The 17,216-nt window shown below is 36.5% G+C and overlaps 2 protein-coding genes and 1 long non-coding RNA gene across 3 annotated transcripts; 2 read left to right on the forward strand and 1 right to left on the reverse strand.

Annotated features, from left to right (window-relative positions):
* Positions 1–214: 214 nt before the first annotated feature.
* On the forward strand, positions 215–656 carry LOC132104834 (fer3-like protein). The gene has a single exon (XM_059510366.1). It carries the CDS (start codon positions 215–217, stop codon positions 635–637), a length of 423 nt encoding a protein of 140 aa, XP_059366349.1. The 3' UTR covers positions 638–656.
* A 2,508-nt stretch (positions 657–3,164) lies between these two features.
* LOC132104610 (twist-related protein-like) lies at positions 3,165–4,987 on the forward strand. Its single transcript, XM_059510171.1, has 2 exons — positions 3,165–3,822; positions 4,554–4,987. The coding sequence occupies exon 1, from the start codon at positions 3,274–3,276 to the stop codon at positions 3,790–3,792; it is 519 nt and encodes a 172-aa protein (XP_059366154.1). The 5' UTR covers positions 3,165–3,273; the 3' UTR covers positions 3,793–3,822; positions 4,554–4,987.
* A 3,337-nt stretch (positions 4,988–8,324) lies between these two features.
* LOC132104611 (uncharacterized) lies at positions 8,325–14,665 on the reverse strand. The gene is made up of 3 exons (XR_009423558.1): positions 14,530–14,665; positions 10,459–10,526; positions 8,325–9,011 (listed from the first exon to the last, which is right to left on the reverse strand). It is a non-coding gene; the product is annotated as an uncharacterized LOC132104611 (long non-coding RNA).
* Positions 14,666–17,216: the final 2,551 nt, after the last annotated feature.

The raw sequence follows: 17,216 nt of genomic DNA on the forward strand, positions 1-17,216 counted from the left end.
TGGGATCATGGACTGCTGCCAATAGGATCTAACTTCACGGATCTGACCGGATTTGTCAATTGAATTTGGTGATCCACACGACCCGGACAAACCTGGCCACGTCTTCAAAAGCAACAGTGGGTTTAAATGCATGAAGTCTGATCATGTGCTGTCTAATCACAGTGCATATACTCTAAAAAGTATGGATATGCAAAAGTCATTTCTGAGTCCTGCAATGCTTGATTTGGTCACTGACGTGGACTTCATGGAGATATGCATGCCAAACACACCCGGTCTGGCCCTAAAGGAGACCCGCAGCACCGACAGCAATGGACTGTACCAGGACTTGACATCCATCCACGCGCTCGACATCTCAACAGCTCGATCGGATGACTTTTACGACCTGTCATCGAGCACCTCCTCTCCGGTGAGCGCCAGCAGCGGGAAACCCAAACGCAAACGGGTGATCAGCAGCGTCCAGCGCCAGGCCGCGAACATCCGCGAGCGCAAACGGATGTTCAGCCTCAATGAGGCGTTCGACCGGCTGCGCAGAAAAGTGCCCACGTTCGCCTACGAGAAGAGACTGTCCCGGATAGAGACTCTGCGCCTGGCAATCGTCTACATCGCCTTCATGACGGATATTATCGAGAACAACTGAATTTATTGTCAATATTTCAGACACATTGTTTAGATGAACGTTTATCAAGGTACTTAAAGTTTATTATGGAAAAAAACATATATTATAATGATTATTTCTTTTATCATTTTTGGCCTACCTTTATGGCATAGGTTCTGTATGCTGCAATACAATTTGGGCTAGAAAATATTTTATGTAAAACTGTAATATTTCATCATTTTACGCTACTAAAAATAAAGGATTCAAAATGCTTTTTAGGTTTTTTCAAAGAACCTTTCGTTGAACAGTTCATAAAAGAACCTATTTTTTTCGCTATAAAGAACCCTTTGTGGAATGGAACGGTTCTGTGAATGCTGAAGCCAATAAAAATGATTAATTGTTAAAAGCGTATCTGACTTTACAGCTGAAAGGTGCTTTAGTCCAAAGCTTCTGTAGGAATGATCTATTATGATCTTATTTGACTCCTAATCCTTTTGGATATTGCGTCATATTTGTCAAAATCCGTGTTGGAATAATGTTTTGCTACAAATCTGTAGATCCGTTTTTTAATCCAGAAACACTCAAAAAGTAACTCTTCATGTCCAAAGGTGGTGTTTTGGCCTATTGATAATAAGCTTATGTTATATTATAATTTTTTAAATACCAATAGGATTTTTATAGGATTGGTTCTAAATAATATTACATTTCCAATAGGGATTCTTCATAAGTTGTTGCATTGACTTTGGATTTGGAGGTGGTTTACGTTAAAGTTATATTTTAGAAATCACATTAGGATCGTTTAGCATTGGTTCCAAATTAAGGTACATTTTCAACATGAATTTTATATGAATTAATGCATTTATTTAGGATTTCTCAGATTATGTTTGGGTGGTTTTGAGGTGTCAATTACAATAATTTAAATATTTTTCTTAGCTGTAAATCAAACACAAATACTATCTCTGTTTCTACTATAATACTTCATGTTTATTCTATTGTGAACAGCGACTAACGCTGTTTCTTTGTAATTGTTTGTGAAACGCACTAGCAATTTTCCGAGTGAAAAATAGTTTCTACACCAAATAATTTTTTATTTTAGTTATGTGGATTTGTTTCAGGACCGTCGACAGATCTCAATGGACACATAGCTAAACCAAGAGGTAAACCAAGAACAGGTGCGCCGCACCACGATGACGATATATGACACTTTTGTATTAACCTCTACATTTTTAAACAGAGCATTGCAAGTCATTTCGATCAATTATATATAAATAAAAATATTAACGCATATTTATCCGTCATTTGTGTGTTTGGAGTGAATCTTCACAAGTCTCTTCAGACGTTAGCTGCGCATTCGCAGGATGGCACCCATGGATAAGTTTCGTCAATGCGCCCCCTTGCGGAGTCTGTAAAGGGTCTAGTGACACGATAAACCTCTTAGTGGTTTCAATTTGAATTTATAATGCTTCTATGTTCTATAACATTTACATTTACGTCGGTTTGTGCGGATAAAGCGGGCGCTTTGGATGTATGTGGAAGCAGAGGCCGGTTCGGGGAGCGTGTTTGTGTTGGACTGGAGCGGCCACACAGTTTGCGCGTCGTCTGCGCTTGGCGACCCGCTGCGTAAGAAAACGCAGCAGAAGGAAACCTGACTCTGCAATAACACTAACACAGACATGCATTTCAGAACATGTTCAAATAAACAATGAGGTCTACTTAGAGAACCCAGATTCTCTCTATTCTTTTACAGTGACTTGAGGTGGATTTCAGCCCGCTGGCTGAGAAGAGCGACAGATATTCAACTCGCAAACTGGCGGTAAATAATATTAATACATTAACGGCATGATTAATGCTTTAAACGTAAAGCATATCGCTGCTGACCAAAGCAAACCTTAAATGTAAACTTTTTAAACGCACTTTTGGTCCAACATTTGCCAGATCGCGAATCATTTCTCCACTCATTCCAGAAATCACGTTGAAATCTGTCCAAGTGAAAAGCTCTTTTTAATGATTACATATATGAACCACTCTTATGGATTTGGCAAAATAGTCAAAGATTCATTACTGGCTGTTTCACGATTTTGATCGTTTTTAGTGTTTTATGTGTTTTTATAGTTCTCTATCACAGTTCAAACATCTGCAGAAGAATATGTCATCTGTTCATAAGTTCAGCCTACTACAAATTTGTCATCGCATGTTTCAATATTGAATGTTTCAGTATTTCGTCGGATCACATTGATATTTTCACAGTTTCGACATGATGGATGCTTGATATCATTTTTAATATGCTAGGCAATATGTTAAAGTCCAAAAAATAGATTCTATTCCAAATCTGAATTCCATAAACATCAACATTGGTTTAAGAATGAATATGTCATCAGCGCGTACGTCGTGTTTAGTTTAAACGCAGCTCTGTGATTGGCTCAGATGATTGCGATAAAGCACGACTGCTTGCATAACAGAAACCTTTTGGATCGCGCTCCTCTCCTGCCTCTCCCCTCTTACGTAACCGCGCTTCTCGTCCAATCGCAGGCCACCCCAAAAAGTTTGCGCGTTCCAGGCTATAAGAGCCTCCAAAGTTCCCTTCAAGTTTGAGAAACACCTCCGTGACGCACACGAGGAGACACCCCGTTCCGCCGGACAGAGGGAAAATACATTTTCTTTGTGTTTTCCAAACATCAATGTTTGAGGAAGAGGCGATGCACGAGGAGTCCAGCTCCACGGAATCTCCAGTGGACAGTCTGGGAAACAGCGAGGAGGAGCCCGACAGACGACAGCAGAAACGCCGCAGCAGGAAAAGACGCCCGAGAAGAAAGAGCGGCGAGGACTCGGACAGCCCGACGAAAAGCAAAAAGTGCAGCAGCGGCAGCGGCAGCGGCAGCGGCAGCCCACAGTCTCTGGAGGACCTGCAGACGCAGCGCGTCATGGCGAACGTGCGTGAGCGCCAGAGGACTCAGTCTCTGAACGAGGCGTTCGCGTCGCTGCGCAAAATCATCCCCACGTTACCTTCAGACAAGCTCAGCAAAATACAGACGCTGAAGCTCGCGGCCCGGTACATCGATTTCCTGTGTCAGGTCCTGCAGAGCGACGAGCTGGACTCCAAAATGTCCAGCTGCAGTTATGTGGCGCACGAGAGACTCAGTTACGCGTTTTCCGTGTGGAGAATGGAGGGCGCGTGGTCCATGTCAACATCCCACTAACGCACGGGTGCGCGCTTTCGGTGCAGCATGGTATGCAGTGCAAAACCTCGTTTTGGTTAAAAGTCACTCGACAACAGTCAAAAGTTTGGACACACTTGACTGAATGATTGATTTTAAAAACTTAAGACGTAAAAGCACATGTTTAAAATTTCACATCAGTTTTTTTAAGACTAATAGGCTATAAATATTTACCTGAATTCACCCCTGTATTATTATATGGAAATTGAGTGGATAGTGATGGAAAACTACCTTTAAAAGCATCCCAGGATGCACCTTATGAATGTCCAAAGCGAGCTGAAATCTAAACGAAGCTCAAATATAAAGGAGTTAATTTTTGTCATTTTTTGGTCACTACATCCTTCACAACGTGCTATTTCTGAGTTTTAATGATTTTACTATTATTCTACAAAGTAGGAAAAAAAAGGTCAAAATGTGCAGATGTGTCCAAACATTTAACTGTTAACTGATGCTTAAATTAATCTTTGTGCTGATGTTTAATGTTCTCCAGCATTTTCAAAACATGGTTCTATAAAAAAGCTAGTTTTGTATTTTTAATGTAGTTCATAAATTAGAAAAGTGTTTTTTATTGTTCATGCAACCATATATATATATATATATATATATATATATATATATCTTCTGGCATACAGAAATATTATTAATGCTTAGAGGTCAGTTAAATGCATATTATTATTATTATTATTAGATAAATGTATAATATATTAAATCGTGGATTTTTAAACATTATTATGTTTTCTCAGATTGTGGGCATTGAGCATCGAGTCAGAGGAGCTGAACTCACTGGAAGGAGCGACACGAACATTAGGAATATAGAGGGAAGGTTGTGGAGCGTCATGACGCCGTTGCGAGCACTTACAGACACGGGAGCAGGAATTACAATCAGATCTGTGCTGTTGTGACGGAGAATGTGGAAAACATGTGCTTCTGTCTGTCGACCAACAGAGAGACTCGCCGCTTCTGACAGCAGCCGTCATATTTATGACAGAACGAATGAAGGAAATATGAGAGAAACTCTGCTCATAACACTTTCTCTGACTGCTCCTAGTAAAGACATTTATTTATTTATTAATGACTGTCACAATGCAGAACAGATCTGGTGTCTATGCATTTTCTATTTTAAATACGATGTAAATATGTGTATGTTTTCTGCAATAAAACATGGTTTGAAAATGTACTAATTTTAGCATGTTATTATTGCAGTTTTCTGCATTATGGATTAAGAAGAATACATGAAAACAAACGACAATAAGCTTTTACACATAAACAAATGCAGTAATCATTCAGATAAGATTTAAAAAAATACCCTTGCCTGATTTGCAGTTTTTTATTAAATAAATGTTTAAAATATTAGTTCTACTTTGTCATTGACAATAGGCCTGCTTTTAATAAACATTTATTTATCTATCTATTTAATTATTTTTTGCAAGAAAACTATTTAACAATATCATTTCGAAAGTTACAATTTAGATGACTTATTCTAGCACGGAAATGATGCTCGTGTTTTAATTTTTAGTTGCTTTCGCTCCGAATGCATGCTTAATTTTATTTAGCACTTATGATTTAAACATTTGAACGATATAAATGCACCAACTGGACAAAATGTGTTACACATAAATCATGTTTGCATGGTATTTTCTACTATAACAAATAACAACACTTAAGAAAAAAATAGGAAAGATGAATAATGATAATTAAGACATTTGTGTCGTTTTGAGAGGAGATTTTAACCCAAAAGGAGAGCAGGAGGTCTGGAAAAGCGCTTAGGATGTTGTAAAGAATCATTTGAAGGTGTGAAGGGCTCCGAACATGTATGAATTCCCAGATGTCTATAAACTGAGGGGTCAGGAAGGTCACAGAAAGGTACAGCGGGTCAAAACCACAATTTTAAAAACCTTATACTGATTTAGAAAAAAATCAATAAATCATCAAATGAGGTAGGCCTACTAGTTAAGAACAGGCTAATCAATTTTGAAAATACATATAAAGTGGGAAATTGATTACAGAAAGCACCACGAAAACCAGCGCGTTCATCTCAGACAGCCATTGGAAAGCTGCAAATAATGTTTGCAGCATATAATTTGAACATATTTTGTTTTAGGAGACTCGTGCACGAGCAGGGTGTGATTCGGGTGTTTCTGCTGTCACTGATCTCTCCAAACGCTTCCCGTCAGAAACACGTATGTTTCTCGATCCGGGAGTTTGGCCTCTTGGTGAGGGAGAGAGAGCTCAGGCACCTGAATCAAACTTATTTCTACCAGATGTTGCTAATATTTTTCTTAACGTCACGTGAAGAGAACAGATGTTGAGTTGCACAGACCCGCCTTCACTTGCACGCAGTCTGACACAAATATCCTTCGAGTTTCTTAAAAAGAAGTTAGACTCGATGGGATAATGATGGGAGAGAGTGAACCTGGGTTTTGTGGAAAGCGTGTGTGTTTTGAAATGCAGCAAAAGTACGTGGAAAAGTCAAGGATTCGTTTTTCTTTTGCCTCGGGTTTCTGTTGGGAGTTTTGGAGGGATTTCATCATGCACTGAGGATATACTTCTGGTAATTATTTCTCTAAAACTCCGATTCTCTTTTGGATCTGGACTCGTTTTGAACTTAAGTTATCGAGCTGAGCTGGATGCGTTGCAACGCATGCTGCACTTTTGTGTTTTGGCTTGTGTTTATCATCCAGGTGGATGCTGGAGTGCCTAGAAAAGCGCTATATAAATGTAAGGAATTATTCATTATTATCTAGTGATTTTTTGACTAAAATTAATTAAGTATGAATTCTAATTCCGATTGGAATGTTCCTGTTTTTTTAAAACATGCTCAGAAAACAAATAAAATACCTTTACTACAAAATCAAGCATGCATTATGACTGCAGTTATTTAGGCCTTCTGCAGGATCGTCTGAAATCGAGCAAGTCCGTGTTGTCTTAAACTTGAGTCTAAGCGGAGAAAATTCCTGATGTGGGTGAATTATAGAGAAGTGCGCGTGCACAGCAGCTCTTTCACGTGTCATCGGGCTCTCTGAGTGTGCGAGCTGATTGCTCTGACGTCATGATTTAAAATCTAAAGGCCCTTGAAGACATTAACGCTCCAGCACGGGTTCAGTGTGTATAGGGAGAAACCTGCAAAATTTAAATAATGATAAATAAAACAAATCATAAATGACAAATCATGTCTTATATTTGCATAAATTCTGCTTTTAAATTATCTTTACAAATAAACATGGCTTGACTGAATTAAACAGAAGCATTTATATAATAAAAAAGTGCATATAAAATAGAATTGCACTGAAATTATGTCAGCAAAACAAGTCAGGAAAATAAATTGAGAATTAATTATTTTCTGTTTATATTTTATCATGATCTGGGGAAATGACTCTTTAACAGGTATCATATCCAATAAATATCTTGAATCGAAACCAAAAACATTTTTCCAAATGTATTTATGAAATCTATGCATCGATAGTGTGGATGTCTGACAGCTTTTGTTATGCATAATAACTGGGAAAAATAAAGATTTGCTATATTTGATAGTATTTTTTATGAGAAAGAGGAAAACTTTTAAATTCATTGTGACATTCATTTTAAAATACTGTTTTTAATTTTGATGTGAACAAATGCTGAATATAAAGACATTCACAGCAACCCTTTTGATATCTCTGAAGACCATTAAAGAATTAGGCTGCTATGTCAAAATTAAAAGAAAAATTAAAAAATTGTATTGTCTCTGGGATCTGTGCAATAAAGTCAAACTCAACTTAATTAGACACAATACTGACTTCTGCAGAGTTTTTGATGCTGCAGTCAGTGAGGTCAAAGGTCAGCTGTAAATGTGTATTCACAGACTGTTTGGTAACATGATTGCAAAGATGAGATTGTCCCTGACATGTTGAGTTTAATTTCATGCATTCTCGGCTCAATGGAAACTTCTAGCACACAATGATGCTCGGCTCAACAATGATGCTCTCAAACTGCTCGGCTCAACAAAGTATGTCCGTCCTGGAAGACTAGATTAATATATGATTTGATTTGAGGGAAGGCCTTTTCATCTCTGATTCACTGGGATCTGTAAGTGGAAACACATGGATTCAGCTCTTTCCTGTCACTGCAGCAATCCTATAGAGGAGATTCTGATCATATTTAAATGATTATGAGCAGCTAGATATTGTGTGCCTGTTTTAATCTTGTCCAAAGATTCATCACCCTACATTTCATTAATATTCAATGCAGATGGAGAAATGCAGATAATTCAGCCACAGCTTAATCAGATTGTGCTTGAAATGGCATGCTGTCATATGTTTTGTGCACAGCATGCTCATTTTCTATGCGCATGGAGAACCTTCACATGCTTCCTATTAATAAAAGACCTGTCTAAATTCTGCAATTAAAATGGGGCTTCGTTTTTAGTAGGATGCTAAAAACTCATATTTCTTTCTTATTCACATCGATTGTTTTGATGAAAACAAGCCTCCCAAATAAGAAACTCAGTGTTGAAATCTTAAAATTGCACAAACATGACCAACCAGGACATTTTATTGGTGTTAAAAGTCATCCCACACAATAACAGGAATGCAAGATATTTTCAGAACTTGAGCAATATGAAAGCATTGGCTGCATGCTGTTTTGTGGCAGGCATATTTGATTAAGTTTTTACAATGAGGCCTCTTACTGTGGTATACTGTATTTGTGATAAACCCGCCTCTAAACAACACACAAAAACAAAACAAAAAAGTTGGTTTCTTCACATCTGGGGCAACTTAGTGGCTGTTCTTGGCCAGAATAAGCTACAAATTGAACCTGACTTTATGTTGCAAGTTTTGCTTACACAAGGGTTGTGGCTTAGTGTTTAGACTGGTAAATCAAAAGGTTATAGGTTCAAACCCCTAAATGAGTGATTGTGCCTGCAGTAAAAAAAGTTGTGTAAATCACTCTTGGTGTGTCTGGAAATTAAGAATAACATGTAAAATCGAATCTTTCTTATAAAGCCTCACAAATGTGCCCCAGAACAAGGCATTACGCCAGTACCAGACTCTAAGTGTCTGCTTTACCACAACCGGTTTGTCCTGGTCCTCTGGATTGGCAATACAATAGTGGGTTTATTTTGTAGATGTACCACCCAGGCAGCTGTAATGCCATCTGTTACAGGGCAACTCATACACGACCGCCAGCCCACATCTACCTGCCCATCAGCCGACATGTGGTTTCTGAGAAAATAAACAGGCAATCAGAACGCAGTTCAGTGTACACACAGACATCACACGCTTTCATGCAGGATAAAAGAGCTGTTGTCTGATATTCATTTGCGTTTGCTGGTTGCCCCCTGAAGTAAGTCTCAGCCTGTCTGAAGAGGGTAAACACAATGTAAAGTAGAGAGAAAACTCTGATTTAAATCATCCTGTTGCTGTCCAACAGATTTCAGTGATGGAGAGGGTGTTTCTTCAACTGTGGGAGCTTTGGGAAATTAAAATCCCTTAAAACCAGTGTGGGGAAAGTTACTTTTAAAAGTACTGCATTGCAATATTGTATTACTTCATAAAAAAGTCACTAATTACGTCACTTTTTGCGTTAGGCTACTTTTGCGTTACTTTATAAATTAGACAGGGCTTGCTTACTTCGTTTTTAAATAAAAAAGTTATATTTTTGGCAAATATAAAAGCCTTTTCACACCAAAAGTGAAATGAATATGTCTCAGGCTGAAGGGAAAGTAAACTTACGTCCATATAGTAGAATGCAGAAGAAGAAATTTCAGCACACTTCAGTGATTGATAAAAAAAGAGTGATTTTAGCTTAGTAGTATGGTTGAACTGGATCATCGAAGGTCAGAAGCAAAGACATTGGTTTATAGAATGGGATTACATTCATAAAGGATATTTGTGTTGTTTAACCTTTAATTATTGCAGGTTTGCATCATATTCTGAGTTGCATTATTTTTATTCATTTTGAGGAATACTGAATCTGTTTTTTTTTTTTTTTTTTTTAAGTGAGATGAATTAATGCATATTAATATTTATTTTAGAAGTATAGTAACATCTTATGATTTCTCTCAACATGGGGTCAGGAGAGTTGTCAATCAAAAAAACAACAACAAGTAACTCAGATATTCTGTTGTAAATGAAAAGGTAATGCCTTATTTTACTAGTTACTTGAAAAAAGTAATCTGATTACATGACTCATGTTACTTGTAATGCGTTACCCCAACACATGTCAGACGCACTAATTTGTTTAACTTGACTACTAAGAATATCCAGAAGTGAATTTGCATACATATGGATTTCATAGTTAAAGATTGAAAGTTAGAAAACAATAAAAATCCGGATGAAACAATGAATATCTTTACTTAAAGAGCAGAAAAAATAACTTAAGTGATGTGAAGACCTAAGACAGTATTCCTGATGATCACAGTTTAGTAGATCATTGGTTAAACTCCCAGGGAATGACTGAATTGATAAAAAAACAAACGTATACTGTACCTTGACTGCATCGTTGTAATGTAAGTGACTTTGAATAAAAGTGCCTGCATAATACATGAATAGAGATGTTTAATGTGACAAAAATTAAAATGTGGACCGTAAAGTAGAAACCCTATATCATGACTAAAATGAAGGATGTTCTAGGAACCAGAGAATATAAAGGACTGAGTCATTTACTGACCTGTTTCACTAAGATGTATGAAGCCAACTCCCCTCTGACTTCCTCTGTTTCTCCTCTGGATCAGATCCCTGCTTGGAACAGAAAGTTATGAGTGTGCGTTTGCCCTGCTTTATTCCCCTGAATAGCTGGAATACAGACCAGGTCAAATCTATTCACTGGAAACTTTTAAAAGTGAAATATTTTCATTAGACTGGACCCTGAAGCTAGCCCTCGGCATGTCCGTTTAAGAGTTTTCACGCCCCTCGCCAGGAAAATCTGACGGATGGATCAGACACACAGCACTGTGCTTTTTGTTCTTGGTTGACAAACACAACCCATTGTTCTGGGGGTACACGGTTTGGTTTTGTGTTCAGAGATTCAGCATTAACTAGTTGAATTGTGGCGTGATCTGGATGTTTAACACATCGAGCAGACAGACTTGAGGCGTTGGACAACTGGCGATTCATCCAAAACTGAGAAAAGTAAGAGATTTTTGGAGTGGTGGCCTATAGTGGTTAAAGTAGTCTGCATGTTTCTAGAAGTCAGTCACAATTTCCCATCGTTTCTACTATCTTATAAAAGATTACGGAAACAAAACTTTATTGTGGAAAATACAAGTTTATCACATCACATAAATTCTGGCAGAAGTTTCACAGGTTGTCAAACTCTGCTATAGATTCTGATAATGGGATGTGCATTGAGAGCTGAAGTGCATTTCTTCTTAATCTGCTCTTAAACTCATTGTTGGAAATGCTGCATGAGATGTACTTTACCCCTGTGTATCAAATAGCCACATTCTGACAAACTAAAGCAGAGAGTACTGTGCTGGACGGCATCAGGGGAGGTTAACGTTTCAGAGAGGATTTTTTAAAAGATCTGCTTAATGCATCTTTGTCAGGCTCTCCTGGAGGGGATCTGTAGGGGGTAAATGCAGACCAGCATCCCCCTGGGGGGTAATTAGCCTTCAGTGACACCTCCAAACATTCTGCTGCCCCCCTCCAGGCAGAGCTTCAAGGCTTCATTTAGCCTCGTTGACTGGTGTCACCCTGACAGAAATGCTAAACAGATACACACGTGTATAAAGTTCATCATGACCGCATGATTCGTGCTTCTTTTCAACATGTCAGCCAGTTTGCTCAGGGTACATGCATTGTCAAGGCTACAAAAAAGTTCTGTTTGCGAGCCATTTAATTTCTTTGAAACTATTTTTATTCAGAAATTGCTAAATTTCTCAAAAAACGACAAAGAAATGGCAAGTAAATTTTGAAATATTTTCTAGTAAAATGTACTTGTTTTTATTTACAACTTTAAAAAATAATTATTTACAGTGTAGAATAAAAAAAAATACAAACAAACGCATAAAAAAGTAACACTCTGAATTGAACAATACATTTTGAAGTAGAAAATTTGAAATAGTATTTTCATGTAAAAAAAAAAAAAAAAAAAAAGTACTCCAATAATCTTTGTTTTATTAACAACTTTTTTTCTTTTCTTTTTTTTTTGTGTGGTAATCTTATATATTTAATTTTTCAATGGGAATTTTTTTTTTATCCATCATAAACATTTTTTTTCAAAGGCAGGCCATGTGTTATTTCATTCTTGTACATAAATTATAAGAAGATAAGTGCAATATAAGATATATAATTTAAGGAATACAAATACAATATATAATTTAAGGAAATCATCTATCATTAAGAATAAACTGTATTAATGCAAAATATATATATATATATTTTATGCATCAGATAAAATCAGAATGAGCTTTATTGCACAGTGTGTTTCCATGTCAGTCATGATGCTGCCTTACTAGGGAGCTGCCTATGTAGACAGCAAGGCAGCTCATGCTGAGTCACAGCTATGGCATTTTAAGTGTGTATTGCGTTCCTGCTCACCTCACTGTAAGAGTGATTCAAACAGTTTCACATCCTGTCTGTTACTCTGAGTACTTCAGAGGAAACAAAAAAATTACTCTGCATTTGAAAAATCTTTCCTTTATGAGAAAATGTTGTGTACACATGCATCATGTCATTGCTAAAGTATGGCAATGTGATTCTCGAAATGTCAAAAACATCAATGAAGATCCGAGAAGTGAACACTTGCATGCAATCCACCCACCAGAAACAATTAAACTGCACATGCTGCATTTGAAGAATGCTGAATTATTACACGTTCGTTTTAGTTTTAATGCATGTTCCAGAAAAACATTCCTGAGAAGTGAGAGTTGAATTTTATTAACCCTCATTTGTGGGTGATTAAAACCCCATCTCTCAGATCCAGATTCATGAAGCTTGATTTGCAAACTCTGGTCTGAATTACGTTTGCCTGCTCATCTCTAATCTCACTACAGTAATGTTTCCTTCTGAGACTGCATGTGTCTGATTTGTAAACAGTTCATTGTTTTGACTCAGATCTTTTCAATGAATTGGATTTTGTGCTGCATTTCCCAAAATCAAGCAACATTTTAAGTTTTTAAGATTGAACTTAAATTTACAGTGCAACAATGTAAAATGCAGTGGTGTAATGTAACAAAGTAATTCTTCATTACATTAGGCTCCTCATTTATTTGGAGAATCTGTGTTTTATAGTTTTTATATTTCTGTCAACTTTCATTTTCACTCCACTACTTTCCTTATTAAAATGAATACTTTTACTCCAATACATTTCCCCGAAACATATTTGTTACTTTCTAAAAAATAAAGTTGGAAGAACAAGAAGTGTTGTCTTAACACATGCACCATGTGATCTATATCACAAGAAGAGTGCCATTTTTTCTCCAGATATCAGCATCAAAACAAATGTAAGATTGATTTTATACAACTTTAATAAAGATAGCATTGGTTGACTTATATTTTGACACAATATTGCCTGTTTTTGCTCAGTTTTGCCAACAAAAATAGTTCCAAACAAAGATCACAGCACTGTTTTGCATCTCTGAGAAATGTTTCCTTATTGAATGTATCAGCTTTTTGAACGAATCAGTGGAATGAATGCTTCAGGGACTCACTCATTATCACAATTAAATGCTTTGTTCCTGAATGAATCACCTGTTTTAACGAATATTTTTTCATGTTTTAAATAATTTCAATTATTTCAATGAAAAACTATCACATGTGAGCTGTTTTTTTTACTGTAAATTATAAGATGACTATATTTAATGGTATTTAACTGTAATTTTGCATGAAATGCCCCAGTAGATAAATTTTTCACCATATACTGTTTAGAAAAGAAAAGTTAACCATTTAACAAGTTTTAAAAGTTTTTACCGTCTTTTACTATTAAAATTATGATAAAATACATTACGATTATTTCATGGTCTACACCACGGCTTTCAATCTTATAAAAAAATTTTTGGATTAGTTTAGGTGTTTTATAAAGGCTTTTCAATTCAGTTGCCCAACCAAAACTATTACAAACAGACAGTGTTGGGGAAAGTTACTTTTACAAGTAATGCATTACAATATTGCGTTACTCCCAAAAAAGTAACTAATTGCATTACTTAGTTACTTTTTGTGGAAAGTAATACGTTACATTACTTTTGTGTTACTTTTTCTCATTAGGACTTTTCTCAAAAGTTTTATGGTTGAATTGGATCATCAAAGGTAAGCAAGAAAAAAAACATTGCTTAAAAAATGGGATTGAATATGTATAATCATATTTTTTATTATACATACAAATGTTTAACATATTTAATTATTGCAGGATTGCAACATATTCTGAGTTTGCATTTCACAGTTTTTATTGATTTTGAGGAACACTGAATCTGTTTTTGTGTGAGTGAGATGAATAAATGCATGTTGACATTTACTCCAGATCTACACTAGTATCATGTTCACACAACGCCTCCTGATTTCTCTCTACATGAGCACTGGAGAGCTGTCAGTCAATACAGGGGAAAACTAAGTAACTAGCGTTTACTTAAAAACTTTTGTTTTTACTTAAAGTAATGCATTACTTTACTAGATACTTGAAACAGTAATCTGATTATGTAACTTGATTTTGAAGTTGGCAATGCTGGTTTCTAGAGGTCAGGAGCAGGTATCTCCTGTGTGCACCATTGCTCCACAGAGGATAAGAAAAGTAAAGACAGAAAACCTGAAACAGATGGTCCATCGCCCCATGCCGTCTCAACCAGCAAGCGCCGCTCTAGCACTTCATCACCCCTGCATTTTCTGCCCCCCTGCCTGGGTAAAAGAGCCTCTCGCACCCTCAGCTCCTCCGCGGGGGCCCGCCAGGACTATACGGAAGTGTGAAGCTCAAGTTAAAAGTTGTGGTCAGATAAGAGGTTTTAAAAGCCCAAATTGGGTTTTTATGTCTCAGTGGGGTGTTGTGAGTCCTTCCTCATTAGGTCTCCGTTCCTCCCTCTTCCCAGGATCTGTTTGCGTGTTAAATTAGTTTTTAGTGCCGTTTGCAAAGTCAAGCATCACTGGTACTATTGCTCAAACTTAGGGTAATGATTTCAAACAACTAATCCTGAGAATTAAACTAAGTTTGCATAATGCATCCAATGCCATTTGTGCTACAGTGACTAAATAATCACCTAAGAACCACTCGCAATGTGCAAACAACGCAGTTTATCCATGTAGCAACCCCCTGGCATCATGGCAGCACGTTTTAAATCTATTTGACCTTGTCTTCATTAAAACCTGTAATTATGTCCTGTTTTTATATATTCAACTGAAATACCAAGCTATAATTAATAAAAATAAAACTCGTTCCACTCATTTTTTCCACTTTTCTTTCTCTATTGTCCTGCCAACGCTTTCTCATGAATTCCTTTATGAACGGTAATATGCAGATGAGGTCAAACCCAAGCTTTCAGTTGCATTAAAGGGATATATTTACTCACCCTCACTCACTGTGTGAGTTTCTTTCTTCTGTTGAACACAAAATCTGAAATTTGGAAGTATGTTGGAAAACAAAAAGTTCAAACAGTAAATATTGACTTCTATATTATGGAAAGAAAATACTATGGAAATCAATGGCTACTGTCAACAGAATGATAATAAAATAATAGTAAAATATTGTTACAGTTATTGTTTTTGAAGGTGAAAAAGTGGTAGTTTATTTTATTTTATTTTACTGTAAATGTAAGTAACTTCAATCCAAAAAACGTAAAAAGTTGCTGCCTTTTTTTCTTCGTTTTTTTTTTACGGTACATTTCACTATTTTTTGATAATGCCATTTTAATACACTGCTGCTTTTAAATTAATCACATAAAAAAAAAGAAAAATTTACTTACAAAACAGTCACAAAAAATTGAATAATTTACTGTCAGAAAATGCAAAAAAAAAACATCTTTCATTGGTCATTCAAACAGATAGTCCCGCCCCCAAACTCACGCCATTGGTTGAGCCACTGTTGCTGTGTTCGGCTCAAACTATAAAACAACAACAACAACAAAAAACACCACAACGTTTTAACCTATGAATGTCTTTCATCTCTGCATATTAAACTGAAACAGGGAGGTGTTTTAACTGAGAAAAACAACAGATAGGCTACATCACCTGTCATTAATCATTATACTGCGTGAGATTCCCATCCAGTCTTGAGTTTTTCTGCACCTCCTTTTGGCAACCTTTCAAGCCACTTCCCTCCACATTAAAAAACCAATATGGATCAAATACATAATGACTCTTTTCCTGTGCTGTAAACTCCAACGGCAAACGGACAATAATTAGAGTCTCGATGGCAACAGGCCAAGCAGGCTGAAGTTTAGTTTGAAAACTCGCGTTAGACTGAAGTTTAAGACACTTCAAACAGGCCTATGTGAACATGAGAGGGAGAAAAAGAGAGAGACACTGACAAGGAGAAAAAGAAGGAACGAATAAATGGATTTGAATGAAAACATAGTAAAAGAGAGAGAGAAACCGAACAGATTTAGACTAGGTCTGGATTTTATTAGAGCCAATTACCTTATCTGTTTCATCTCTGGAGTGACCCGCGGGCGCACTGGTCCAGACACACGCTAATACACACACACATGTAACCATACTCGCCGAACATATTCAAACACACACGCAATCTCCACATGAGTGCAAACCTACCAAAAGAGAAAAACCAGCCACGCTTCACTGCTCTTAACTTCAGCGCAACTCAAAAGTGCCATGTTAGATTATTTGTCATATTAAAGTAAAAAGAAATAATGTTTTTCTCTCTTAAAGGCTTTTATATGCATAATGTTCTTTAGTGAAAGTGTTGATCTTTCCACTGTGCAGCATCTGAAGAGTCATTCAAAGCTAGCCTATTTGAACACAACAAAATACAACTGTGTTTTGCGGCTCAAAATGTTGTTAAACATCTGTTCAGCACCAAAAGCCCTCAAAATGCCACATTTAATTCTAAAATATTAAGGCCCGGTTTAACAGACAGGGTTTAGCCTAAGCTAGGATTAAGCCATTGTTCAATTAGGACATTTAAGTAATTGTTATAAATATGCCTTAGCAAAAAAAAAAAAAAAAAAAAAAGCATCACTGGTGTGCATCTTAAGACAAAACAAAGGCACTGACTTGTTTTAAGATAAGTCATTGTGAGTTTTCTTACTCAATATGATAAAAAACTGTAATACTGTAAAATAAAGCTGTTCAAACTTATTAAACATTTGCTGACAGCCCAGTGTTAAATTGATATCTTTTAACAATCAAACAAGTCTTTGAGGCTTTCCTTCAGGACTTTGCATGCAGATGTGGCTAAGATGAGTGTCAAAATCTTAAATATTTTTTTTGCATTGCAATTATGTATCATATCTTGTATCATTTGATTAATGCATATCCCCAGTTGCT

The sequence above is a fragment of the Carassius carassius genome, chromosome 25 (genome assembly GCF_963082965.1).
Source record: "Carassius carassius chromosome 25, fCarCar2.1, whole genome shotgun sequence".
Taxonomy (NCBI): domain Eukaryota; kingdom Metazoa; phylum Chordata; class Actinopteri; order Cypriniformes; family Cyprinidae; genus Carassius; species Carassius carassius.

Bases quoted from the DNA above. Each gene is read 5' to 3' on its own strand.
- LOC132104834 (XM_059510366.1), top strand. From the start codon at position 215: ATGCTTGATTTGGTCACTGACGTGGACTTCATGGAGATATGCATGCCA.
- LOC132104610 (XM_059510171.1), top strand. From the start codon at position 3,274: ATGTTTGAGGAAGAGGCGATGCACGAGGAGTCCAGCTCCACGGAATCT.